Source organism: Tursiops truncatus, chromosome 10, assembly GCF_011762595.2.
Source record: "Tursiops truncatus isolate mTurTru1 chromosome 10, mTurTru1.mat.Y, whole genome shotgun sequence".
Classification (NCBI taxonomy): Eukaryota; Metazoa; Chordata; class Mammalia; order Artiodactyla; family Delphinidae; genus Tursiops; species Tursiops truncatus.
The window spans coordinates 70,064,128-70,091,553 of NC_047043.1; the positions used below are offsets into that span (position 1 = coordinate 70,064,128).

At 38.1% G+C, this 27,426-nt stretch overlaps 2 protein-coding genes across 2 annotated transcripts in view; both read right to left on the reverse strand.

Moving 5' to 3' along the window:
• Positions 1-27,426, reverse strand: part of ERC2 (ELKS/RAB6-interacting/CAST family member 2) — an 866,017-nt gene that overhangs the window by 554,071 nt on the left and 284,520 nt on the right. Inside the window, exon 6 of the mRNA XM_073811247.1 lies at positions 8,877-9,032. Within this exon, the coding sequence (XP_073667348.1) occupies positions 8,877-9,032 (156 nt within the window). The remainder of the gene's footprint in view (positions 1-8,876; positions 9,033-27,426) is intronic.
• On the reverse strand, positions 11,925-25,802 carry LOC117313724 (transmembrane protein 11, mitochondrial-like). Its single transcript, XM_033863637.1, has 2 exons — positions 25,748-25,802; positions 11,925-12,298 (listed from the first exon to the last, which is right to left on the reverse strand). The coding sequence occupies exons 1-2, from the start codon at positions 25,800-25,802 to the stop codon at positions 11,925-11,927; spliced, it is 429 nt and encodes a 142-aa protein (XP_033719528.1).

Sequence of the window (27,426 nt, forward strand, 5' to 3'; positions counted from 1 at the left end):
TCTTATTCTATCTTCTATGTATCTTATCTTTCATGTATTCCATCTTTTCATCTTTAATTTCTTCTGCCCTGTTTTCTAGGTTATTAAATTTCTCTTCTGCTATGACCACTCTGCAGGTAAACCTATTTATCAAACTTTTAAATTTCCATTTTTATATTTTCCCATTTCTAGACATTTTATTTGGTTCTTTTTAAATTTGCTTGGTCTTGCCCTTTATTCATATTTTCAACTCCTTTTATATTTTAAACATATTAAACATATTTATTTCATAGCGTTTGCCTTAAAATTTCAATTTCTGAAGTCCTTGCTTTCTGGTTCTGCTGTTTATTCTTTCTACTGGCTTTCACTTATGGTGCCTTGCTTTCTTGCAGGTTTTGTAATTTTTAAATATTTTTTACTCATATGTTTTGGAACTTTATCTGGAGGAAACCACTGAGGTCTAAGGTGAACATGTGGTCCTTGAGAGCATTTGTCTCTGCCAATACCTGCACAACCAAGCAAAGGCCCCTTTAAACTAAATTCGATACTTAAAGTTTTTGGATCACCTCACACTGCACATCTGCGTAAGAGCCAGCTGTGGTTATGGATTCTCAAAGCTAGTTTTTTCACCTTTCTCTTGGCTCAAAGTTTTAAAATAGATAAATAAGTGATTTTCCCTGGAACTCCTTAGTCTAGGGGGGAGGAGAATAGAGTGGGGAGTTTATTTTTACTTCATCCCTGCACTAAGAGTGTAGGTATCTGGGATCCCAGCTTTATGTGGTAGTGGGATTCCTATTTGACTCCTCATCTTGAGCAGACTCAGGCTTCTGTCACTTTCCTGTAGTGTCCCTGTGACTGTGAAAACTAAAGTTCAAGTTCACCTGTCTAGCAAATGCCCACAAGAAGACAGAATCAGTGCTCTGCTTATCACTCCAGCCTCCTGCCTTGGCTTAATTTTGGCCCTTCAGATTCCTTCTAAGTTGAAAGTTCATAAGTACATTTTAAATTGTATGTTTTTAAACTCTGCTTGATCCAGCATTTTTGTTTTCAACAACTAAAACTAGCTAAATAAGAAGCAAGCTACTGACGATAACTACTGAGCATGAACAGAGTGGCATGCTTAAAAAGAACTGAGACCCCCCCATCTTCAGAAGTTTTCAGGGTGCAGCATTTACTAGAAAGGTCGATATGGAATCCCATATGCAGGGAGACATCAGACTAGATCGGGGGACAAATAGGTTTCATGTTGCTTGCCAAATCTGAAGGTTTGGTAGTGGCTGGCCAGAAGTCATTCTTGAGAAGGATTCTGAGTATGCTAAAAAGCTCACTGCAAAAGAACTGTGATAGATTTATCAACATGCTTTGGGTATGTGGGACCAGGTAGTGGCACTGCTCAGGTCTGTGCAATCCATGAAATACATTATTTCTTTATAATTTAACAAATGATGGATCTATGATTTTTAGCTAGAACAAAGTAAGTCCTCTCCCCACCCCTCTCAGATTTTATCTCTCTCACACAAGAACAGAATATAAATAAAATGAGGGAAAACCAGGATTAGGATTACACAAAATTATAAAGTTAAATCTGTTGGATCAGCATGATCGACACTCTTCTCAGGGGGTACAGCCCCAGATCACATGCACTTGTAGGTGACAGCACAGTATAGAGTTGATTCCACATATGAAACTGATTTATCTGAAAATAAAGCTAAAAAAACTTTCAACTCTACATGCCTTAACAAAGATGATGTTTATAGTAAAAACAAACAAACAAACAAACCTATTTTGTGCTAACTTCTAAAAATTATCAGAGTAGAAACTTCATGTGGGAGTAGGGTACTGAGAGAGGAATTTGAATGAAATTAACATCAATGGAACGGTATTTAATAGGAAGGAAGACATGGCAGGGTCTATATACACCTACTTTATTCAATAAAAATAGATTGATGATAAAATTATCTCAGTCTATAAATATTGAATAGGCAGCTGCTTTAAATAGCTTTCAGACTATCACTGCCATGAGGTAAATTTTAAATACATATTTTATGCAGACAATAACAGAAAAAGGCTTTTCTAAGGGGAACATAGTTACAGGGTAAAAAATCATATTCTTCCATAAAAATATGCCTTTGGCTTCTTTTATAACCATAAACTCAATAAAAATGGAAAGTGACGCAATCTAACACACATGAGAACTGAGGCTGGGGAAGGTCTGTCTCCGTGATGGCAAGAAGAAAAGCCTATCGGAATTACATCACATGGTTTATATGAAGTCCATGTGGACATCAGGCACACTTCATCCCGTCTGAAAATTCCTCCACCACTTATGCCTGTGACACAACTAACACCCTGAAAAAACTACTTTGCCAAAGAAGACAGCTTCTTTTTCACTGCAGATATGGCCCTCAAGTCTAGAAAGTGATATGCTTATTATCATGCAGTTTGGGTTGTTAGGTTTGTAATCCATCAGAGGTTAATAAGAAAATGTGTTACAAATTCAGAATAAAGGGGGAGATCTAAGACATCAGAGTGGCATCTTTGGCAAACTCTGAAAACAGAGGGAGTGGCAAATGTAGAAGTACTGGGATCAGTAGATGAAAAATGTGTGAAACTAGGAACAAAGCCTTGTATAGAACAGGGGATGCCATCACTCTTTCCCTACTAGAAAAACAATTATTTATATCATACATTCCATTCTTAAAGGCTTAACAGTGCTCCTGAAGGTAACTCATGCTTTCCACTACCTCTTAGATTTTGCCCTCACAGTCTGATTCCTATACGCCTTGGGAGTAGGGGGTAGAAACTGGAGTTTCGAACAGGGGAGAGTTGCACAGCTAGGAAGGTCTCCCAGCACCTCAGTTCTCAGGGACAACGGGCATGTGCCAAAGGGCTTGCAAGACGCATGGATTTCAATCCTGGCTGACTATGTCTGGTATCCCTGCCTTTGCACAAGCTGAGATTCCGAACTCTGCTTTTACATTTTTTGCAATTCACCTTCCACTTTTCCAAAAATGTTATGTCATGTTTATTCTATGATGTCATATTTATAAAAGCAATTTAGGTCTTCACCGCTACTTAATTTAATCACAAAGCTTTCAAGAGGACCTACCAGTCCCAGCCATCTGCTCAACATCAAACTGGATGTGCATGCCATTTCACATGGCTACTTAAAATACTTTCTTTCCCTCCAGCTACATTCTTCATTCATTTTAATAATTAATGCAAGCAGCACTCCCTTTTCATACAACATTGTTTCCATGTCAAATTTTCATTGAAACATTTAAAATTATCTATTTCAACTTATTCTGTTTCTGAAAATGAGTCTGTACATAAGAATTACTATTAGCTGCCTTTATTATCTATTTGGAGCAAATAGTTGCCTATTGAGATTGAGATTGATTGAGATCATGCCCTGTTAATGAAGAGGAGTCAAATGCTGAGTCAATTTTATTACCAATGGGTCATAAAAATAATTTTCAGCTAAAACCTCAAAAATATAAGCCAACGGGCTTCCCTGGTGGCGCAGTGGTTGAGAGTCCGCCTGCCAATGCAGGAGACACGGGTTCGTGCCCCGGTCCGGGAAGATCCCACATGCTGCGGAGTGGCTGGGCCCGTGAGCCATGGCCGCTGAGCCTGCGTGTCCGGAGCCTGTGCTCCGCGGCAGGAGAGGCCACAACAGTGAGAGGTCCGCGTACCGCAAAAAAAAAAAAAAAAAAAAAAAAAAAACCAAGAACATAGATATTATAGGAGCTGTTTTTTATGATTAGGCTGAATTTTTAAATATTTTTTCAATTTAAAAAAATAATAAGCTTCCAAGTAATCATGATAGAAAACATTTAGACCTCTATTAAAGAAATGCTCAGATTAAAGAGCACCTCTAAGCCTGGCACCTTTATAAACAGTGATCAGCCTGAAGGTGCCTCTCCAAAGGACCTGGTGAAAGAAAAGTTCTCTGGGGCACTCAAAAGCTTTCTACGTATTCACTACAAGCAGCAAGAAGAAGTAACAATATTTAGCTGCAAATTCAGGTTTGGTTTCCAAAGAGTTCCACTGCCCCTCTTGTGCAGCATTTCATAAGAATTTCTGAAATGTTCCTCTACCATGACCCTTCGAGTCTTTATGAACTATTAAAACAAGTTTCTAAAGTCAACTGTCCCTGCCTCAAACCTAGCATTTCCTAGCCAGACAGGATCCAAAGTCACCTTATGATTTCCATTTCTATCACTGCTTCTATCACAGTAAACCCAATAAGTTTAACAACTACATTTCCATTTCCCATGTATGTTTCAGAGCCTCTAGATTTTTGCAATTTAAATCTAGTATTTCTTTACTCTTTTGGAAAAGCCTATCATTTCACATAGACTTGAGTTCTTCCTACTTCCTTATCTGTGTGGAGTTGGGGGTGGAATTGTATTTTCACTTATCCTTCTAGGTTTGCTCATTGATTTGAGTTTGCATTCTTCACCAGACCTGTCAATGTAGTCTTACCAATCTGATTATTTAGACAAAAAAAAACCGCTAACACTAAACTTACACAACTTGCATTACTCCAGCCAGAAATGGACTCTCCTCCCGTCAAATCTTCAGGGTAGTATTTTGAGTACATTTCTTACCTTCCCAACTAAGTGGTCAGTATTGGGAAATGGGAAATACTTCAAACGTGCACCACTTTTAGTGCCCCTTTGGGGACCACAGAGCTCAAAATCCAATATTGAAAGCTTTATCCATATAACTCTGAACAAACAAAAGAATTCAAGAGACTCCACTGGTGACACTAAACAGTTTTCTTGTCAATGTGTGTAACCAACTATTGTAAAAATTAACTCCTCGGCCAGAAACTATCAAACTCTTAGAGGAAAACATAGGCAGAACACTCTATGACATAAATCACAGCAAGATTCTTTCTGACCCACCTCCTAGAGTAATGGAAATAAAAACAAGAGTAAACAAATGGGACCTAATGAAACTTAAAAGCTTTTGCGCAGCAAAGGAAACCATAAAGAAGACCAAAAGACAACCCTCAGAATGGGAGAAAATATTTGCAAATGAAGCAACTGACAAAGGATTGATCTCCAAAATTTATAAGCAGCTCATGCAGCTTAATAACAAAAAAACAAACAACCCAATCCAAAAATGGGCAGAAGACCTAAATAGACATTTCTCCAAAGAAGATATACAGACTGCCAACAAACACATGAAAGAATGCTCAACATCACTAATCATGAGAGAAATGCAAATCAAAACTACAATGAGATATCATCTCACACCAGTCAGAATGGCTATCATCAAAAAATCTAGAAACAATAAATGCTGGAGAGGGTGTGGAGAAAAGGGAATCCTCTTACACTGTTGGTGGGAATGTAAATTGATACAGCCACTGTGGAGAACAGTATGGAGGTTCCTTAAAAAGCTACAAATAGAACTACCATATGACCCAGCAATCCCACTACTGGGCATATACCCTGAGAAAACCATAATTCAAAAAGAGTCATGTACCAAAATGTTCATTGCAGCTCTATTTACAATAGCCCAGAGATGGAAACAACCTAAGTGTCCATCATCGGATGAATGGATAAAGAAGATGTGGCACATATATACAATGGAATATTACTCAGCCATAAAAAGAGACGAAATTGAGCTATTTGTAATGAGGTGGATAGACCTAGAGTCTGTCATACAGAGTGAAGTAAGTCAGAAAGAGAGAGACAAATACCGTATGCTAACACATATATATGGAATTTAAAAAAAAAAAAATGTCATGAAAAACCTAGGGGTGAAACAGGAATAAAGACACAGACTTACTAGAGAATGGACTTGAGGCTATGGGGAGGGGGAAGTGTAAACGGTGACAAAGCGATAAAGAGGCATGGACATATATACACTACCAAACGTAAGGTAGATAGGTAGTGGGAAGCAGCCGCATAGCACAGGGAGATCAGCTCGGTGCTTTGTGACCGCCTGGAGGGGTGGGATAGGGAGGGTGGGAGGGAGGGAGACGCAAGCGGGAAGAGATATGGGAATATATGTATATATATAACTGATTCATTTTGTTGTGAAGCTGAAACTAACATACCATTGTAAAGCAATTATACTCCAATAAAGATGTTAAAAGAAAAAAAAAAAAAAAAATTAACTCCTCGGATATGTGTGATGATGTTGATAAGCAACATATTCATATAAGCTTTGTAGAAAAGTTATCCAAATAGGGTACAATGGACCATGAACTATGAGAGCAATCCCATTTTAGAGGATATCAGTCTATGCCTCTAAAATTTAACAAGTTCCATGATAAATTATTCACCCAACTAGAATCAGTTCACACAGCCTAAGGGATCTCACAAAGCACAAAACACAAGCACTCAGGACTAAATGCTTAGCAATAACTATGTCTTAATAGACCTGTTCAACCACACCCAGGCTTAAATAAGGAATCACACTACCCTCTCAAAAGTAGGAAAGGTAAGAAAAAAAAGCAACTGAAGTAATGATACGAGGTATAAGCAATAAATGTTACAGTTCAATCCAATAAAAATATTCTTTCAATGGAGAAAATATTAAAAACTAACTCTTACTAGTACTTTTTAGGTAATGTTCTTATCAGTCTATAAGAGATATCTGCATGATATTATAAGAAATCATTTTTATTTATATTTCTTAGAAATCCATTTTTTCCCTGTTACTCAAGTTAAATATAACATTTATATTACTATTATTATTATAATTATTATTATATTTGGTTATATGTCTTCAATAATAATGGATATTGGTATTAGCTACTTTTTTGAACCAGGTGCTTTAACTACATTATTTCATTTAACACTTTGAGTCACCCTCTAAGATTTACATTGTTGTCCCCACTTTACAGAAGAGGAAAATGTGGCTGAGTGACTTAAGTCACTCCTCAAGGCCATGGAGCTAAAGGGCAGGCTAGAGATTTGCCAGAGTCTGCTTCAGTCCTCAGCCTGCACTCTTTTCACCTAACTCCATTTCTCTCCTCAAACATCCTTCTGACCTAACCACTTTGGGAACCCTTGAAAGTAACTAACCATTAAACATTAAAACTAGCTCAAGGATTGATGATGTCTCAGAAGACTATGGGTTAATAAAGGTCATGACTTGCTTGCTGAAGACCATATATATGTTTTATTCACCTGGACACAATCTATGGTGAGGGGCAGAGTTAACAAATTTCATTGCCTTTTCAGTTGTAGAAGTGGCTTGAACTATCTCCCACTGCTGAATAACAGGACAGGATGGGGAGGAAAAGTTGCAGCCAAAACAATAATTTCCCCCAAACTCCATGAGTTCACTCATATCTGTGCATCTGGTCTTCATTCCTAGAGTGATCTGGTCATTGTCTGCAGGCCACCCTACTACTGTGCTTGCTGCACATCAGCTCAACTCTCTGTGAGGAAGGACTGCAATAAAGAAACCAGAAGGGAGGACTGAGCAGGGAAACCCGTTCTGCATTTTGTGGCCATCCCTGAAAGGAAGGGGTTATATTCAACTACACTGGACATTCTTCTTATCTCTGCTCCTTGATACAAATTTTTAGTCACAATCTCAACTTCAACTAACAGATGGAAGCTGGCAGAAGTAAGCATAGTTTTTGTTTATTTCCTAGAGAAACACACACACACACACACACACACACACACACACACAAACACACACAGTGAAGCAGATGCTAGATATTATTTCCTCTCTCTAATTTTGAAAATTCTCTGCAATGACTATGCATGTATTTCACAACTGATAAAAATCATAACCATCATCTAAGCATTTTTCCTCTCAACTCCCACTGCTTTCTCACAGAAGTCTGCATCACTCTTAACTCTGTAGTGTTTTATAAAGCAACAAACAGTAGTAAAACCTACAATAAGAACAGGGGTATTTAAGAGCAAGTGGTAGGAAAAAAAAAAATTTTTAACTGGTGTGATTATTATCTTCACAAAGAAAATAGCTTAAATAGAGGAATAAATAAAAGCATTTCAAAGTCTCAAAAGACCTATTAGGCTGTTCATAAATTTAATAATTATGCATATATAAAAATAATAGATTTTCAGATGATTGGTCCATTTGCAACCCAAGGTTTCATTTTGAAAAATACAAACCAAATTCTTTAAAACTGGCAATACTGATATAAAATAATGGAACATACTACTCTAACAATATTTCATAAATATTCCACACCAACAGATAACAGTAATAACAACACTCTCAACAACAATGGCTGACGTTTATTGAATGCGTTTTAGATATCACTCAAGGGACTAAGTGCTTTAAATGCATGATCTCCTGGAATTGTCAAAGCAACCCAACGATGAAGGTATTTTCTTTTTCTTATCCATATTTCATGGATGAAGAAACTGAGGATTACAGACATTGAATAATTTCAGCATTGGGACTCAAAATCAGTTCTCTCTTAAATACTACATTAAAACCTTCATACCTTTGAAATCAGTTAAATTGGCTTCCAAGATCAACACCTTTTAAGCCAAGACCAACACCTTTTAAGACAATCACCTTCCAGGGATGGGCCAAAAATTGGGCAATGATTGAAATTTTTAAAAATAGCAAACTTATGAAAACTCAAAAAATTTGGAAGAGACAGGACTATTAAAAATAAATGTTAATTTCCATGAAAGAGGGACACCAAAGAACTCATTAGGAAATCCTGAACCACTCAGTAAGTAGAAATTCTACCAAAAGCTTTCCCTGGTTTCTTTCTGGAATCTATTCTTCTGAACTAAAAATCTTCTTCATTCTTCTTTATTGTCTATATATTTCATACATCATATAAAGCAGATTATGTGGGTATCTGGGGAAAGCATGTATTTAAACCATAACTTTCCAGTCACACTAAGAATATAAAAGTTTATAATTGTGGACCATACCTTGGTTTTCATGAACTTGGAGTGACTTTTGTAAACCTCTATTTGTTTTATCTCTTCTTCGCGGTCCTCAGTGTTCAGCACACCATTGGCTTTTAACATCTGGATCTCATCCTCAAGATCCCTTATGTTTCGCTCCAATGAAGCGATTTTTGTGTCCTGTTGGTAAAAAAAAAAAAAAAAAAAAAGAAAAAAAAGAAAGAAAATTGTTTTTTTAATATTATCAAAACAGTTTCAGAAAGCAGTTTCAGTAGTAAAACATTAATCAGGGTGTAGACATAGCCTTGAATTCAGAATAATTTCTTTTTTTCACTTCTGAAGATCACTTGTGAGATTTTTTAAGCTCCCAGTAAACAGCATATGTCAATACAATACAGAGAGTTACCTAGATATGTTTGTCTCATATCTGGGAATCAAATTACCAAAGCAATAGTGATAAAAGTGATCTAAAGTATTAGAAAACAAAAACGTCATTTAAATAGACGAATTTGTAATTTCAGATATAGTTTACCAGTGTATATTTTTGAGTCTACTTGCAAATACAAAAACGGTTTGTTCATGTGTGTATTCTGTGGCTGGTTTTATAAGGCATGCTTGGAATTTGACTGTGAAAGAGAAGGAAATTAAAATCTACTAATGGGGAAAAGGATTCTCATCTAAAATACAGACATAAGTGAAATTAAATAACTGAATCACGACTTAGTATGACTGATACACTAAATATTGAAAATTTATAGCAACTGGAAATAATATATCACACCATGATTTATTTGGCAAGCAGTCAGCTGACTGCGTGACAAAAAGCATTACTACCTTGAAGGGCATTTCTAACCCATTGATTTACAGAGTTAAAAAACTAGAAATATTGCACTGAAATGTGGGATTAATTGAGGAAAAACCATAGAGAATTTTTTTTTAAAAGGAAATGACAGACTCCACACACAAGATAGAGCATAATAAGAAATGATGCATTAGAAAGTAGAGAAGAGAGAACTCTTATAGAGGAAAAAAACATTTCCTCAAACCTCAGGTATGAGACTCTTATCCGTCCTTGGAATGAAACACACTGAAAGTCTGACTTCAAGTTTTCTGACTGTCACCATCTACCTGACATTTTATTGTGCAGATTCAAGGAGCTTATATTATATTTGTAATTGAAATTTAATAAAAAATGAGCCACCAATGCATTTTTTTTTTTTTTTTACCATTTTTTAGAATCTAAAAGACTAAGGAGTTCCAGAAGTAAAGACAATGAATGGGGCATTCTATTCATAACAACTCATAGAAAAAACTTTTCAACAAATATGTCTGTCCTGATTTTGTGGCTATTTTCTATTTTATTTTCCTATATTATATGCCCAGTGGCATGTTTCCTGTGGCAACATGATAATCATTATTACTATCACTCACATCGCCATCACTGTTAAAAGAGAAAAAGTGAGGAGCAGCAACAGCTGCTTATTGAGCTCCACTGTGTGCCCATATCTGGGGGCTCTAAGTGCTGAAGACACTTTTATTAATTCTCAGGAAGACCCCCAAGAAGATGAAAGAAAACAATTCTGAAATTTGCAAGACTATTATGGAATGTTACATTCTGTAGTATTTCATTTTACTTTAAAAATATTTATTGTATTTTTTTCAGTTATAAAAGTATAATAATATACTTTAAATTCACAGTAAATGGAGAAAATCCCCTCTATTTCTACCATCCAGTGATAACTATCATGTTTTTATGTATCGCCTGCCAGTCTTTTCCTATTTTAGATGCATATCTGGAAATCTTGTATACTGCCAATTTGAGCGAGGAGAATGTTATGGACTGAATGTCTACGTGCCTCCAGAATTTATATGTTGAAGCACTAACCCCTAGTGTGACTATATTTGGAGATGAGGCCTTTGGGAGGTAATCAGGATTAGATGGGGTCATGAAAATGGAGCTCTCATGATGGGATTAGCACCCTCATAAGAAGAGATACCAGAGAGCTTGTTTTCTCTCTCTGCCATGTGAGAACACAGCAAGAAGGTAGCCATCTGCAAGCCAGGAATAGAGCTCTCACAGGAATCCAACCATATTGCCACCCTGATCTCAGACTTCCAGCCTACAGAACTGTGAGAAAATAAATTTCTGTTTTTTAAACCACCCAGTCTGTGGTATTTTGTTATAGCAGGCCAAGCTGACGAATGTAGGGAGTCTTCCTTAGTGACTCATTTGAGTTCTAAGCTGTGATAACTGCAGATAAAAAGAGCAGCAATAATGAGAAGGCTATGAAAAAAAAAAAAAAAAAAACTTCCAGAAGTTCATAAGAGCCTTCATAAATAAATGAGTCATTTTAAATCAAGATTTTTTCTTACTATAAAATTGACATGCTCATTATAGAAAACCTGAAAAGCCACATAGATAATTATGATGCCCACCCCAGTCACATCACTCCAATCTACCCACTAGTAACAATTTTATTTACCCCCATGAAGGCCTTAAGACTACATGATTTCTTTAAAACATATTAAAAGATAGATCGCTATTAAAACTAATCAACATAATATAGATTTCCCCTCTTTATTGAGATACAATCTTTCAGCATTTACAAATATCTAAGTGCAATCTTTACAAGAGTTAACTGTAAATTAAGTGTGAAAGGGCCAACATTCCTTTCCTTTTTTTTTTTTTTTTTTTTTTGAAATTCTCATAATTTTAATGGTCAATAGCTTCTGCTTGGCTCTGGCTGGTACAGGTAAACAACATACTTAATGATACCACCACCACCACCACCACCCCCGGCGCATTCACATCCCCACTGTAGCATTGCTTCCATCACATCCTGCTGCCTGGTCAGACTTCCACAGCCTCAGGCCCCCGTGGGTTACGGAAATCCACATCTTAGTGTGATGAGCTAAAAAAAAAAAAAACCCTGGTACACTTGTGATCTGTTATTTCTTTAAAATAACAAACGTGAAGCCAGATGCCTACCCGGGCTCCGCTGCCTCACAGAGCAGCACAGGTGCTATGCCACCTCGCGGGCCGGGCTGCCTGCTCCCCCTACTCCGCCCCGATCATACAGTGCAGAGCTCGTAAATCTTCTTGACGTAGTACACCAGAGCCGCCAGTGCTATCGTGTTGTGCAGTCTCTTCCTGTGCAAGTCGTCCTTCAGGACCAGCACCACCAGGGTGGAGGAGGTGAGTGTGTGCAGGGGCAGCCGGGACAGTCTGTAGGCGTCGTACTCCACCAGGTGCTTGCAGCAGGGGTCGATCTGCCAGGAGATGCCGTAGAGGGTGCAGGAGGCCAGGCTCAGCACACCCGCGGGCAGCGAGATATAGTGGGAGTAATCCAGGGGCGGCGCCAGCGGGGTGAAGAGGCAGGCGGTGTCCGCCAGCACGGTGGTCTTGTGCAGGCAGTTGCCCACAGTGATCCAGCGGCCAAAATCTTCTGAGATTTCAGATTCAAGTCTAAAGTAACTATATTTACATGTATATACGTATGTATATATACATGTATAAATATGTTGTGTACTGCAATACGCTTTGTAGTCCCATATTTTACAACTTAAATTCTTGATAGCGTTTGTTAAAATTTCAGGTCTTAATCATGCAGGCAAGGGGAAAAGAAACCCTCAGCTTTCCTCTCAGTCAATTTCTAAGGCTTTAAGTTAGCAATGACCACAGCTGCCAACTTCTAAATGGGTTAAAAAGGAGCTTTTCACTGGACTTCTAAAAATTACATACTGCTAAAGAAAGATCAGAATGGAGTTAGAAACATAGAAAATCCTATTGACCTATATATATCCGAGTTAAAAATCTCACCAAATGGTGGAACACATTTTAAAAATAATATTTTAACTTTTACTAATTTTCTTAAATTAACCAGCCTTTGTATTTCCTCCCAAACTTATTTTACTTTAGCCACAGATGTCCCAAAATACCAAAAAAAAAAAAGAAAGAAAAAAAGAAGATGAAAGAAAGAAAAATGTATATTGTGGAAATCACTTTAATAAGGATCTGTTTCTTCTGCCCTTATTTATATTTCCGTTCTTACAATAAGAAGTCAATTTCAAGAACCCATACCTAAAATCATAAGCATAGAGAAAAGGAGATGGGAGAATATCAGTAAGATCTAGGGAGGAGAAGAGATGCAAAATACACAGACATATTAGATGATCTATTGATTCTGCCCAAGAAGATATTCAAAATGCTGAACCAGAGAAAGACATGAGGGGGCTTCCCTTCCCTGGTAGCGCAGTGGTTGAGAGTCCGCCTGCCGATGCAGGGGACACGGGTTCGTGCCCCGGTCCAGGAAGATCCCACATGCCGCAGAGCGGCTGGGCCCGTGAGCCATGGCCGCTGAGCCTGCGCGTCCGGAGCCTGTGCTCCACAACGGGAGAGGCCACAACAGTGAGAGGCACGTGTACCGCCCCCCACACACACAAAAAAAAAAAAAACAGAGAAAGACATGAGGAAATATAAGCATGAAAAATAAAGGCAAAGAAAATGACTGCCATGGTCACACCTTCTCTACTGCTTCAGTTTGAGGAATTCAGGGAGAATAAATTTTATTTTTCTTTTTTTAAAACCTCTAAAACTAAGATAAGTGACTAAAAACATATTTAAGGAGGACTACAGAAGGAAACTATCTCACAAGTCCTGATATGGTTCAATGTTGTACATGGATGTTGCCTTTCAAAATAGATACTAAATGCACATGCTCAGTAACTCAAGCACTGGTCCAGAATAGAGAGAAAAAAATACTTAAGACATATGCTGTAACATCCTGAAAAGTGGAGTTTTAGAAGGCAGAGCAACATTTTATTCCCAATCGCCAAAGAATCTTCATAGGAATATCTTTAAATGTTATTTATAACTGATATTCTAAAATAAGTTGTGTAGTGAGATCTTCAAATACTCATCTAGATTGTGTTTCACAAAGAAGCAAGCTCTCAAAGCAGATAACTGTAGGCCTTCCTTAGAGATGGGGTAAGTGAAATACAACATAAAACAGCTTTTCCCGAAGTGCACAGAACCCAAATGCTCTGTGAAAAGGGGCTTGCAGGGTCAAGTAAGTTTGAGAAATGATTACTGGGGATTCCCAATGCATATTAGCATTAATCACTCTGGGAAGTCCTACAGCAAAGTATTCTATTTACCTTTATTTTTTCCAGTATTATTCCTCTAGAAGTCAATTCTTGGGGAAAAAAACAGAACTTTAATGATGTTAAGCTCGGGGTTATATACTAAAGTGAAGAGTCAAAACAATGATTTGGATTCTTCAAGAGAAAACTTGCCATGATTACCCCCAATTTAAAATAATTGAGGGCTTAAATATCCAGATCACCTTGTCAACTTCTGTCACTCAAGTCATTTACTGAGAGCCTGCTCTGAGCCCAGAGCAATGAAAGAACAGACATAGACTCCCATGCTCCCTGATTCAGCACTCCATGTCTCAGGTGACATTTTTCAAATAGTCTTGAGATCGGAAAAGCATGAAATTGCTTTGCTTTAATAATATTAACATATTTTGGTTAAAGATTGCAAGAATGTGGGGAAAAAAATTTCGGGGGTGGGGAAATAAACAACTTAAGTGTGTTTGCTTCATTCCCCATTAGTAAGAAAAAATATCTGAATTGAACATCACTTTAAGTTACTCCTTTCCATATATTCATAAAATAATACTTGTAATAATACTTCATTTTATACATCCAGATTATAACTCCTACTTAAAGATTAATACCCAAGACTATTTTATATCCATCATCCAAAAGATGCAAAAAGGTATCTGATGGGGAATCAATCAATCACTGGAATCGAACCCCTAGCAACCATCTACCCAATGGGCCCAGCTTGCTGATTCTGGAATCAGCCATGAATATTAGCAAGCCAACGAGTGCAGGGATTACAGCAATGAGGATGAATGTCAGGTGGAAAGACTAAAATAAGTTTACTTTATCCTTGCTTTTATCTTTTTTTTTTTTTTAATAATCTCTGGATTTTTCTAGGACATGTCTGCTATAGTTGATAATAAATTTAGATACAGGAAGTTCTCTCATTCATTCAACAAATATATACTGAGCATCTATTGGGTACCGGTCACCTTGCCAGGTGTGAGATACCAGGTAGGTATGAACAAGATTCATGGGCATACCCCTCTACCATGGAGCACAGTCTAGATCCTTGTTATGCAAAGTGTGGTCCACAGACAGCAGCACTGACATCACCTGAGAGCTTTTTAGAAATGCAGTATCTCAGGCCACAACTCAGCCAACTACTGAATCTGAATCTCCACTTTCATAAGGTCCTCAGGTGATCTGGGTGTTCTAAATGGCTTTAGGTGTCCAACATATACAAGAGACAAGACTGATCAGTGCAAAAGAGACTAGGACAACTTTACTGGCCAAGTACATTTAGAGAAACATGAAGCTACTCTCAAGAGCTATCCAACTTGGCATAAGTGTACAGCAACCCTAGGAGTAAACTCTCTGGAGAAACTTTGCCAGTAAAGATGCCTTTATTACCCTCTTTGTGTTTGCCAAACATTATGTTCCCCTTAAACAGCAAGAAACAGTTTTCAATTCCTCTCTAGGAACTGTGGACGCTGAAATGGTGAGTGGGTGGAATATCAAAAAAAGCAATATCATTTAGTCACAAAAAGTAACAATTATGTTATTGCTGAGTGTCACAATGTGCTTTCCTTTCAAATACAGGAAGAATTACTGGTTTCATTTTAATATCAGGCCAAGAAAGAAAATACAAGCATTTTTTACAGAGCATGGAACTCGCTGTGATCACATATCGGTCTACGGACATTAATCAACAAACTTAGGGCCAACTGGTTTAAAGAAAAGACGTGATCTAATGTTCAGGAAACATCCTACATAATTATATTACACTTTATTTAGAATAAAATTCTAGACTACTATAACTGGGTACCACAGAGGCTCTTGAAGGCTTAACTTTTAAAAATCATCTAATTGTAGTTGCAAACATAACTGAGCAGTCTTTGGTCCAGCTATCTGAGTAATGCCCTGCCTTTGGAAGGATTTACTGTGTGGAATTCACCGCAGTTATGTGAGCCCAAGTTAAGCGCTCCACAAAAAAGTCAACTTGGGCCTAAGGCACATTAGGAGGAAAAACAAAAAATCAAAAACTCTTCTTCTTGGCCCTTATCAAACTATAAAAAGATGATGACCTAGATTAGAAGATGACATGGGACACGCTGTTTTCTTGTGTTGCTGTTTTTGTGTTTGTCTGTTTATTCAGATGGTATCTAATTCTTTAGAGCAAAATGTACACACACAGAATCAGGCTGGGCTAGTTCAAATTAAAAGCAATTAGGGTGTTTTTTATTTTAAATTTATTTATTTATTTATTTTTGGCTGCGTTGGGTCTTCGTTGCTGCACGCAGGCTTTCTCTAGTTACAGAGAACAGGGGCTACTCTTCGTTGCAGTGCATGGGCTTCTCACTACGGTGGTTTCTCTTGTTGCGGAGCACGGGCTCTAGGCGCCCAGGCTTCAATAGCTGTGGCTCACGGGCTCTAGAGCGCAGGCTCAGTAGTTGTGGAGCACGGGCTTTGTTGCTCCACGACATGTGGGATCTTCCCGAACCAGGTCTCGAACCCGCGTCCCCTGTATTGGCAGGCAGATTCTTAACCACTGTGCCACCAGGGAAGCCCAATTAGGGTGTTTTGATGTTTCTTTTCATGGTCTCATTGGCCTACTTCTGACTCATTCTTCATGAAGTCCATGCCCCAGGCATGCATCCTGCTGTCCTATCTCTGTACACATTACTAATGACACACAGGGAGAAGATATGACTCTAGTGGTTCTTGCTGGACACTATGTGACTTATGAGGTTTTGGTCTCCATGTATTAATTTGTTGTTGTTGTTAACAGACTCATGTCTAACAAAAAGAGCTAAAGATAAAACAATCCAACTGACCCTTAGAAAGTCACAAACCTGGATGCAAATCAGTTTTTTATGTCTTTGGGCAAGATACTGAGCTTTCCAGAAATAAGACTGTGCTCAAGAGCATGTTATGAAAATTACAAGTGATCTGTAATGCATGAAAAGTACCTATCATGGAACTCCCTCAAGAGAATAAAGGGTTGCCATTATAAGCCAACAATAGTATAGAAGTCCCTATCCATCCCCCAGTTCGGTGAGGTACACATGTAAAAGACAGTAGCTTCTATTTTTATTCCACCCTGTTTATCTTCCTGCGTTCCTAACCTTGCTAATCCTATAACCTAAGGTTGTTATGAGACTTAAATGAGTGACAACATGCACACCTTCCAGTATAATACCTAACACACACTACATGCTCTATCCTTCCTTCCTGTTTCCAGCTGTGGCAGTAGCTGTTTCTTTTTTGTCTATTTGCTCAACTTCTTTTTCTTTTAGGAACTACATCTCCCCAACTCCCTGTGGTTTTAGTGGGGTTTTCTAGTCTGACCCACAGTGGCAAGCACCATGGATCCTCTGGACGCTGACTGATCCAGGGGTGAATTCATTAAGCCATCAAGGCCAATCAGAGTTCTTTGAGGGGACTGACACAAAATCAAGGACCTCTCCTTTTGTGAGATTATGAATGATAAGAAAAATATGGGCCTGTGGCTGGTTGTGGCCTTCTGTGATACCATGTATTAAGAATCTGCCTGGGCTTCCCTGGTGGCACAGTGGTTGGGAGTCCGCCTGCCGATGCAGGGGACACGGGTTTGTGCCCCGGTCCAGGAGGATCCCACATGCCGCAGAGTGGCTAGGCCCGTGAGCCATGGCCGCTGAGCCTGCGCGTCCAGAGCCTGTGCTCTGCAGCGGGAGAGGCCACAACAGTGAGAGGCCCACGTACCGCACAAAAAAAAAGAATCTGCCTAAATGATGGGGCCTTATAATATCATTTGAACAGCTAGGTCTATCTGAATCATCTACTCTCCATAACATCAAAATACAGTAGCAGGGTTTCATTCACTTGTAACCAGAAGAGTACAATACACAAGAAACAGTGTGAAAGATAATAAAAAATATAGTTAGATATAATATTTTATAAGAACACAGGCAAGTCAGAAATGGGCAATACCACCATAGAAGAGTCAAGAAATCTCCAGAAAGCACAGGACTCTAATATGGGATATGGAGATAGATAAGAACAAGATTATCAAGAAAATTAAATGTTTTCCAGCCAGAAGTAATAATACTTGCAAAGTCAAGAGCACTCAATGTGATGTCCAGCACATAATATTTAATTAATATAAGTTGAAGGAATAACAGAACAAGTATGGACCATGTATCAAGGAAGAGTAAGACAAGACTGATTAAAAAGTATAGATCACTTTTAGTTGCAGTGAAGTAGGAAATAAAAGGAAGATGGGGCTGAATGATAAGCAGTCTTCAGAATCAAGCAAGGAGTCTGCACTTGAATCTGACTGGCAATCATTTATAAACTGGTAAAAAGAAGGCAATAAGGGGCTTCCCTGGTGGCGCAGTGGTTGAGAGTCCGCCTGCCGACGCAGGGGACACGGGTTCATGCCCCGGTCCGGGAAGATCCCACATGCCGTGGAGCGGCTGGGCCCGTGAGCCGTGGCCACTGAGCCTGCGCGTCCGGAGCCTGTGTTCCGCAACGGGAGAGGCCACAACAGTGAGAGGTCCGCGTACCGCAAAAAAAAAAAAAAAAAAAAAAAAAAAAAGAAGGCAATAAGATGGCTTCGGGAAGTTAATAATAAAAACCAAAGCTAAAATGGAAGTTGCAACACTAGAAATGATGGTGAAAGAATTCTCAGATATAGTTGAGAATCAAGTATAGTAAAAACAGTGGAGGAATCACCAAAAGAAAGATGAGTAAAAATTGATGGAAATCATGAACAGATGCCACCTGGAGCACAGAAACCAGGTCTGGCAAGTCCCTGTGTGGACAGGGGTTAACTCTTTAGTTGCTGGATTTGGGGGGTCCCAGGGTAAGAGCTAGAGTGGGACGGGTACTCTGAGGGTTTGGGGTAACCATAGAACTATTTCAATATTTTAACAATCAGTATAGCTATACCTATGCCTCTCAGTTGAGTATCAGCCCTACCTAGAAAGCTGCTGCAATTAATAGCGAGAGTTTCCTACGTTTCCAATGCATGGAAGGGAGCACTAGCTAACCCAAAATCACATCCATGTGCCTGCGAGACAGCCTAATACAGAGCCTCTCCGGTACCAACCTGTGGACTAGGTGCATCAGAAACTACTTTTTTGTGGTTGTGTGTGTGTGTGTGTGTGTGTGTGCGTGTGTGTGTGTGTGTGTTTTAACTAACAATGACTTGGCCTCTAAAGACATTCCCTTTAAGGACAGGGTGACACAAAGCTCTGTATCTATTTGCAAGTTCCTTGGGCTGGGGAAAAACACATCAAAAGATTTTTTTTATGCCTACATTTTCTTCCCCATTTATGCTACAATATAAATATGTATGCATTATCTGAATATACAGACAGGAATAGCATAGGACAGAAGCAAACAATGTTTCTCCATTCTGGTACTAAAAACGGATTAATAACAACATCAGCATGTTGTTGTATAGAACAATAACAACATGTGTATTGATTACTAAGGCAAGCACTGTGCTAGAAAATCTCATTTAATCTTGCCCATAACCCTATGAATTAAGTATTTATTTTACCTACTTTATAGGTCAGGATATCCAGAAAAGGGAAATAACTTGCCTAAGATTTTCTCTTTTGTTGAAATAACTTTCTGGACTCAAGAGGGTGCCTTATCAACAAACCAAAACTTTTAACTTCCATGTGCCTGTAAATGTTCTACTAGACCAGAAACACAGTATATCCAGTCAGCCAACCCCCAAACACTAAACCAACTCTGGGCTCGGAACTTATTCCCTTATTCCTTTTCACCTCAAACAAGGTTGACTATGCCGCCCCAGCCAATCAGATGCTTTCTATTTTTCTCTTCCTTGTTCTCTTTTCCTTATCCTGTAAAACCTTCCTACCTTCCACCCCATTTTGCAGTTCTCCAAATGAAGACTGCCTGCTTCATGATAACACTTCATGAAGTGCTTGTTTGTATCACCGTAATTATCTTCTCTAATCATTTTTTAAACACCTTTCACAAACTGGAATGATTCCCTCCACATAGCCTTCTCTTGAATAGGAGTGAGGAGGCCACACACTGTGACCTTGCTGTTCCCAGGACAATCTCAGGACAGACTGGCCTGAGAGACAGTCAGCCACCTAGAAGCTGGGCTCTTTTGGTCCTTTCCTCCACACAGTACTTTTAGCCTTTAAAGATCACAGAGCAAAGTCAAAAGGAAACAGTGAAGATGTTGGGAAGAGAGGAAAAGGAGGAAGAAATTTCAGAAACTGCTTCCAGATGACAGGGTAGCCCCTCGGTGTATGCAGCCTGCCCTCCCAAGGCTGGATCCATGTTATCTTTCACAAACATTTGAATACAAAGAATGCTTGAATTCCCAGAAATTCAGTGAAATACCACTTTGCAAAATTGTGAATGCATTTCAGGGAGTAATAAAAAGACGGACACCTGACACTTCTATTCTCTTCCAACACTCTTTGGGAAAAGATCAGGTGAAGAAGTTCTCCTTACTGGCCTTCTAGCAACCTGAACTCACTCTTCCAATTCCTTTTAACACTCCCCCAAAGCCCCCAACAGCCCTGGTTTGGGGCCTCATTCTCAGGATCTCCAAAACATACTGCAAATCCTTCTATGTTCAACAAGCTTGTCTCATGGAAAAAGCAACAGGCGGCAGAGGAATTCAGGCCACCCCAAGTCACCAACAAGGCCTGAGGGATGTGGAAAGTGGACCATGCCTTAGGGATGAGGCATGTGACGGCCGGTACACTGTCATTACTGAAAGTTGAAGGGGGAGTTCACTTGAGGCCTGTGGTTGACTTCTCAACTCCGCTGGAGAGGGGTGCGCACGTCAATAAGGAAACTGCAATGCCTAAATAAACAATAAGCTGGGAACCTGAGCACCAGCAAGGGAGAGGGCAGGGGCTGCTGGCCTGAGCAGAGCTGGCCAAGATGGAGCAAACAAAACAAAGCTTTAAACTTTGCAAGAATGCCATGTCAATTCAGACTCCCCAGGCAGGCCCTTTGAGAGCCCAAATTGCCGGTCACCAAACCTCCAGACTCAGTAGAATTTTTAAAGCAGGACACTTTGTTCAATCCCTTCATTTGCCAGATGAGAATAGTGAGAGCCAGAGGGGACAAGTGACTTGCCAAGGACCCAGCAAAGTCCCTGGGTCATTTATTATACCACAGGCCTACTGGGAGTTGCTATTTTTTTCTCCACTGGTTTCTCATTTCAAAGACACTTTTAAAGTCTTTCCACATGCAAACTGTGCTAAATTCAGAACTAAGACTCTGAAGTAAGCTTGTTAAATTCTTTCTCTCTGGTGGTCCTTGCTCAAAGGTACCACCTCTATTTTTCTTTTTTAAACAGGTAAAATTCAATTTTCAGACTGCAAAGGAAGGGATGGAGGAGCAGAGAATTCCTTGAGCATCTATTGTATGCCAGGATTTTCCCACACCTTAAGACATTTTAATTCCCACCGCAACTCTGCGCAGCCTGGTATCATGGTCCCATCTTACAGAAGAGAAAGCTGGACTTCAGAGAAGCACTAAGTGGCAGGACCAGATTCTCAATTTCCATAAATAACATAAGCTTCTCCACTTTGGAGCCTTTTCAGTTCAGCAAAAGAAACCAGAATAGAAGAAACTGTGTATCTTTAAGACTTTTGATAGATGGTTTTTCTTTCAACAAACTTATTGATGTTTTTCCTAAATTATAATTCCTGATCATCCCTATATAATGAATGCACACTACTGAAAACATAAAAATATAGGGGGGAGAAAGAAGAAAAAAATCCTTTCTAATCTCCCCTTCTAGAATTAGTGTCAACATTTTGGTACATTTTTTTCCCCAAGCTTTTATTCCACACTGATAAATATAACCTCTTTATATATTATTAAGACTCTAACTACTATACACCTTAGAAATGCATCTCCTAGTTGGTTATTCTATAATTCATTTTATTTTTTAATCTTTGAGTAACCAAAGTTATTGACCCTTTCTTTTATAATATCTTCATTTTTTAATAATGGCTTTATTGATATACAATATTTATAACATAAAATTCACTTTTTTAAAGTGTACAATTCAGTGATTTATGCAACCATCACCACGATCTAATTCCAGAATAGTTTCATCACCCCAAATTGTTGTACCTATTAGCAGTCACTCCTTTTTCTCCTCTCCCCTTAGCTCCCTGCAACCAGTAATCTACTTTCTATCTCTATGGATAAGCCTATACTGGACATTTCATATAAATGGAATCATATAAGATGACTTCTGCAACTGGCTTCTCTCATTTAGCATGTTTTCAAGGCTCATCAATGTTATAGCATGTATCAGTCCTTCATGTCTTTTCAGTGCTGAATAATATTCCACTATATGGATATACCATATTTTGTTTATTCATACAAGATAGTGAACATTTGGGTTGCTTTAGGTTTTTGACTATTATTAACAATTATAATATGAACATCTGTGTATAGGTTTTTGTGTGTACACGTTTTCGAGTTGTTTGGGTGTATATGGTAACTCTACATTTAACATTTTGAAGAACTGCCAAATAGTTTTCAAAAATGGACTGAACCATTTTAGATTCCTACCATCAATACATAAGGGTCCAGTTTTTCCACATCTTCCCAGCACTTGTTATTGTCTGTCTTTTTATCTTAGCCATCCTAGTGGGGGCTAAGTTTTATCTAATTGTGGTTTAGATTTGCATTTCCCTTTTGACAAATCACACTGGACATCTTTTCATGTCCTTATTGGCCATTTGCATGTTTCCATTGAAGAAATGCCCATTCAAATCCTTTGCCCAATTTTTAATAGCATTATTTGTCTTTTTATTTTTGAGTTTTTCTTCCTTTATTTTTCAATGAACTTTGTAATTAAAGTATACTATACATAGGAAAGTAGCCAAATCACAGGTTTTCAGTGTGATGAATTATAATAAAGTGAACATGGCTGATTACATACAAACCATAACATAAAATAGAATATTACTTCTACTCCAGAAGCTTCGTTCACTCCCCCTCCCAACCTCCCCACCCTCCCTCCTCCTCCAGATTAACCACTATCCAGACATCTAACACCATTGATTACTATTTTTGGAACACATATAAACAGAATCATATTGTATGTATTCTTTTGTGTCTGGCTTCCTTCCACACCATTTTGGAGTTATTCAATTATGTTGTTACATGAAGCAATAGCTTGGTCCTTCACATTGCCATATAGCATTTCATTGTATGAATATTTCACTATTTATTTATCCACTCCACTGTTGACAGCTATTTTATTTGTTTCAAGTTTTTGGTTATTCCATATGTAATTATGTTTTGTACCTTCTATTTAAATTAGGTCTTGCTTACCATTGTTAGATTTGCTCCTAGATAGTGTGGGTTTTTTAATACCATCCTAAATTATATTGTTTTCTAAATTTCATTTCATAATTGTTTGTCACTGGTATGCAGATGATTCATTTTTGTATACTGACCAGCTGTTTAAGTTCATTTATTAATCTAGTAGTTTATATATGGATTCATTGAGATTTTTTACACACAAAATTATGGTGCCTGTGAATAAAAGGGCTTTATTTCTTCCTTTATAATTCTTATACCTAGGATATCCAGAATATTGTTGAGTAGAAATGATAGTAATAGGCATTCTTGTCTTGTTCCTTATATTATAAGGAAAGCTTTATATATTTTACCATTAAATATGATACTTGCTATAGCTTTCTTGTATCTACCTCTTATCAGATTAAAATTCTCTCCTAATCTAAGTCTGATAAAAGCGTTTTTTGGGTTTTTTAGCATAAATGAATGTTGCATTTATCAAATGTTTTCTCCGCATTCACTGAAATTAATTTTTCTCCTTTATCCTGTTAATGTGGTAAATAACATTGATATCCAAATATTAGTCCAACCCTGCCTTCCTGGAATAAGCACAACTTGGTCACTGTCACTGCATTCAGTTCACTAGAATATTTTGCACTGATCTTTATGATAGATTGTTTGTAATTTTCCTTTCTTGTAATGGCTTTGTTGGGTATTGATATCAAGGTTATACTGGATTCATAAAATAAAATGGGAAGTGTTTCCTCTTTTTCTATTCTCTGGTATAGTTTCTGTATGACTAATACCGTTTTTTCTTCAAATGTCTAGTAAAATTCATTGAAGAAGCCATCTGGGACTACGGGATTTTTTGTTTGGTTTGTTTTTTAGATATTTTTTTTGGTGGTAAGGTTTCAAATCATAGAAACATTTTCTTTAATATACAGGACTACTCAGATATTCTAGATATTCTGTTTCTTCTCATCCAGTTTTGATAAGTTGTATTTTTAAAAGAATTAATCTAAAATTTCAACTTTATTATCACAATCTTGTTAATAAAATCCCCTGATATTTTTAAAGTCAGTAAGACTGATAGTGATGCCCCCTTTCAATCCTGGTATTGTTTGTCTGTCTCTATTTTTCTCAACGATTCTGACCAGGAGATCTGTTAATCTCTTCAAGGAATCAGTGTTTAGCTTTTATATTCCCCTGTTATGTTTGGTATATGTTTGGTTTCTATTTCATTAATTTCAGTTTTTATCTCTATTATTTCTTTTCTCCCACATTCTTATGGTTTCATTTGATCTTCCATTGCTTTCTAAATTTAAAAAGTCTTCTCTCAACCAAACTGAATGACTTGCTCTTCCCCAGACATGTCTCATAATTTCCAACCTCCTTGCCTTTGCTGATATGGTTCCCACTGTTTATAAATAATCCTTCTACCCACTATCAAAATCATGCCATTTTTTTCAAGGCCCTCCCCCCCAAATGCTATCTCCTCCAAGAAGCATTCCCTGTCCCTCTCTTATTTGATATCCTCTGAGTCTCTGCAGCCCATTTTGCTGTTCTTAGGTCACTATTTAGATCCAGGCTTATATACTCCCTTCCACTAGCCCCTTAAAGACTGAGCGCTCACTTTTTCTGAAAGGCCCACCATGGTGCTTTATACAATATAGCTGCTTGGTAAGCACTGGTATTTGTAATTCAACTTCAGGAGTTATAGTCACACAAAATAAACCTGTTTATAGCAGGAATTAGCAACTCAGACATTTAGATTCAAACACATATAAGAAGAGTTTGGGCAAAAAAAAAGTCTCACTTTTTTAATCTTTCTTGCTTCTAAATGACAACCATATATCATCCAGAGCTAACATTTTACTTGACATTTTGCTTTTTCTGGCTATCACTTAAAACCCACATTTTTCCCCTTATTTAAGGAAAATAGTTTAAAAAAAACACAAAACCGTGTCCCATTTAAGTTGAAAGATGAGAAAATGAAGAAATTTCTCAAGAAAAAAAAAAGCTAAAGGATAATTTCTGGTATCATAAGTGGATAGGGCACATCAAAAACACAGGGCTTTGCAAGTTTAAATGAGTTATGCTCCACACTACTATAAAGGCTTCAGGGCAAGACTTAAAACTCAAGGAAAAAAAACAGGGCATATGTTGGCTGTAGGGTACATATTTGGAGCCCCATGTGCAGGACTGATAACATATACATGTAAAAAGGATGAATCTTGCCTTACAGCGCAATGTACAATATTGCCCCTTTCCAAATATATCAAATAGAACTTTCCAGCTCTCATGAGCTGCCTCAACCTGTTCTATGATGCAAAACTCAGTGCCTAATTTCCAAAGTGTGGAAAGAAAAACTAGTTGAACTGATGGGTCCTCTTCAGTAAAAGCAGACTGGAAGAGTAGAGAGTCTAAGAACTTCAGAGAAGAAACCCATGTTCAAATCTCAGCTGCCAACCTACCAGCTGTACGACCTTGGGCAGGTTGCTCATCTTCTCTAAACCATGGCTTTCTCATCTGTGAAATGGGGCTAATTTTACCTACTCATGGGTCATACGTCAGATGCCTTGCACCTGACTCCACATGTGTGGAGTGGTGTTCGGGCTATAGCTGTCACTGGTGATGCAGGTGGTAATTTTGTTGTTATTGCTGTTTTTCTGTTTAGTAGCCACAAAAGGAGCTATGGCCTATTTTTAAGGCCTAAAAAGCCATCAAACTGGTTTGATTAGAAAAAACGAGGCTTGACACCAATTTGCTACAAACACATCATCTTGGGAGAAGAAACAATGCTGAGTGCAGTGTTTAGACTCAGATAAGTAACAGTTCAAAATATGGATGAAATAAACCGGGGTAGGCCCTAGAGCCAAAGAAAACATTTAAGCCACTTCATGGTATTCCTGACCAGATCCCAAGACTCAAATTAAATTCACACTAGGAAATGGGATACTTTCAATGGCCAAGGTTGGAATTTGAAATCTCTCCCTTCCTAGCTATGAGATGTTGGGAAAAGTTACCAAGTAGTTCTTGCCTTCTCCATGTTCCAGTGTATCCCTTCCATGCCTGGTGAAACTGAATTGACTGAATTTGATCAAACACCAAGTTATCTCTTAAGAGAAAATCAACTCAACTACAGGTCATGCAGAAGAACAGCAGACATCTGCCTGAACACAAAGATAAGGCTTGGTTTTTAGTTTTAAAAGCAAAAGATCAACCTCACCATAGAGTTAGCACCTGAATGCAAAGTCATATTCTTTCATCAGTAGCACATCTACAAGGCAGCAATTTCGTCAAGCTCAATCTTGAATTGCTTACTACTCAGTTTCCATAGAAAAGCTCATTGGCGTAAATGTTACACAAGAACCACCACTCATGACACGCAAGTGCAGCGGCTGGTCATGTGACGAGAAACCTAAATAACTACAATTCTCACTTCAGTTACCACAGAAATATTGTCACATAGTCACATTATACCCCTAACTTCTTAATCCACTTTAGTTAACAAGTTCACCAGATCAAGTACATTTTCTGTGACTCTTACTAAAACGCTTATGTCACTCATGTATGTCCCATTTGATAAATTCTGCTGAATTCAGTGCTAGCATAAAGTTTGTTTTTCTTAATGAATGTCATTTAATTTATTAAAGCAAATGAGAATTAGGAATTCCATGCTTTTTCTTACAGGCTGAGCTGTTAAATTTGGAGTGAATTTTTATGCTCCATTCTCAGTAATTATTATTATTATTCTAGGGTTGGTTCATTTTTTTGCATTTTTTAAAAACACAACTTTCTCCCTGTCCCTTCCTTCTGTGATTATTGGAGATGCTGCAGCCATCTTGCTCACACAGGCAGAAAGGGGCTGTCTGAAAACAGAGCTCATGTGAAGAAAGCTAAAATAAGAGATGGAATGAGAGAAAATGGAATCTGTTAACATCTTTTGAGCCCCAGGATCAAGCTATGCCTGAAGCAATACTGGTTTTTCCAGTTAAGTGGAAAGGATACACTCCTTTTAGGCTTTAGCCATTTTGAATTAGATTTTCATTCACTTAGAAGTTTTAACTAACAAAGAAAAAAAAATTTGAGATTATCTGACAAGTACTGTCACTACTCTAATCCATTTTTGTTAAAAAAAAAAAAGAAAAAG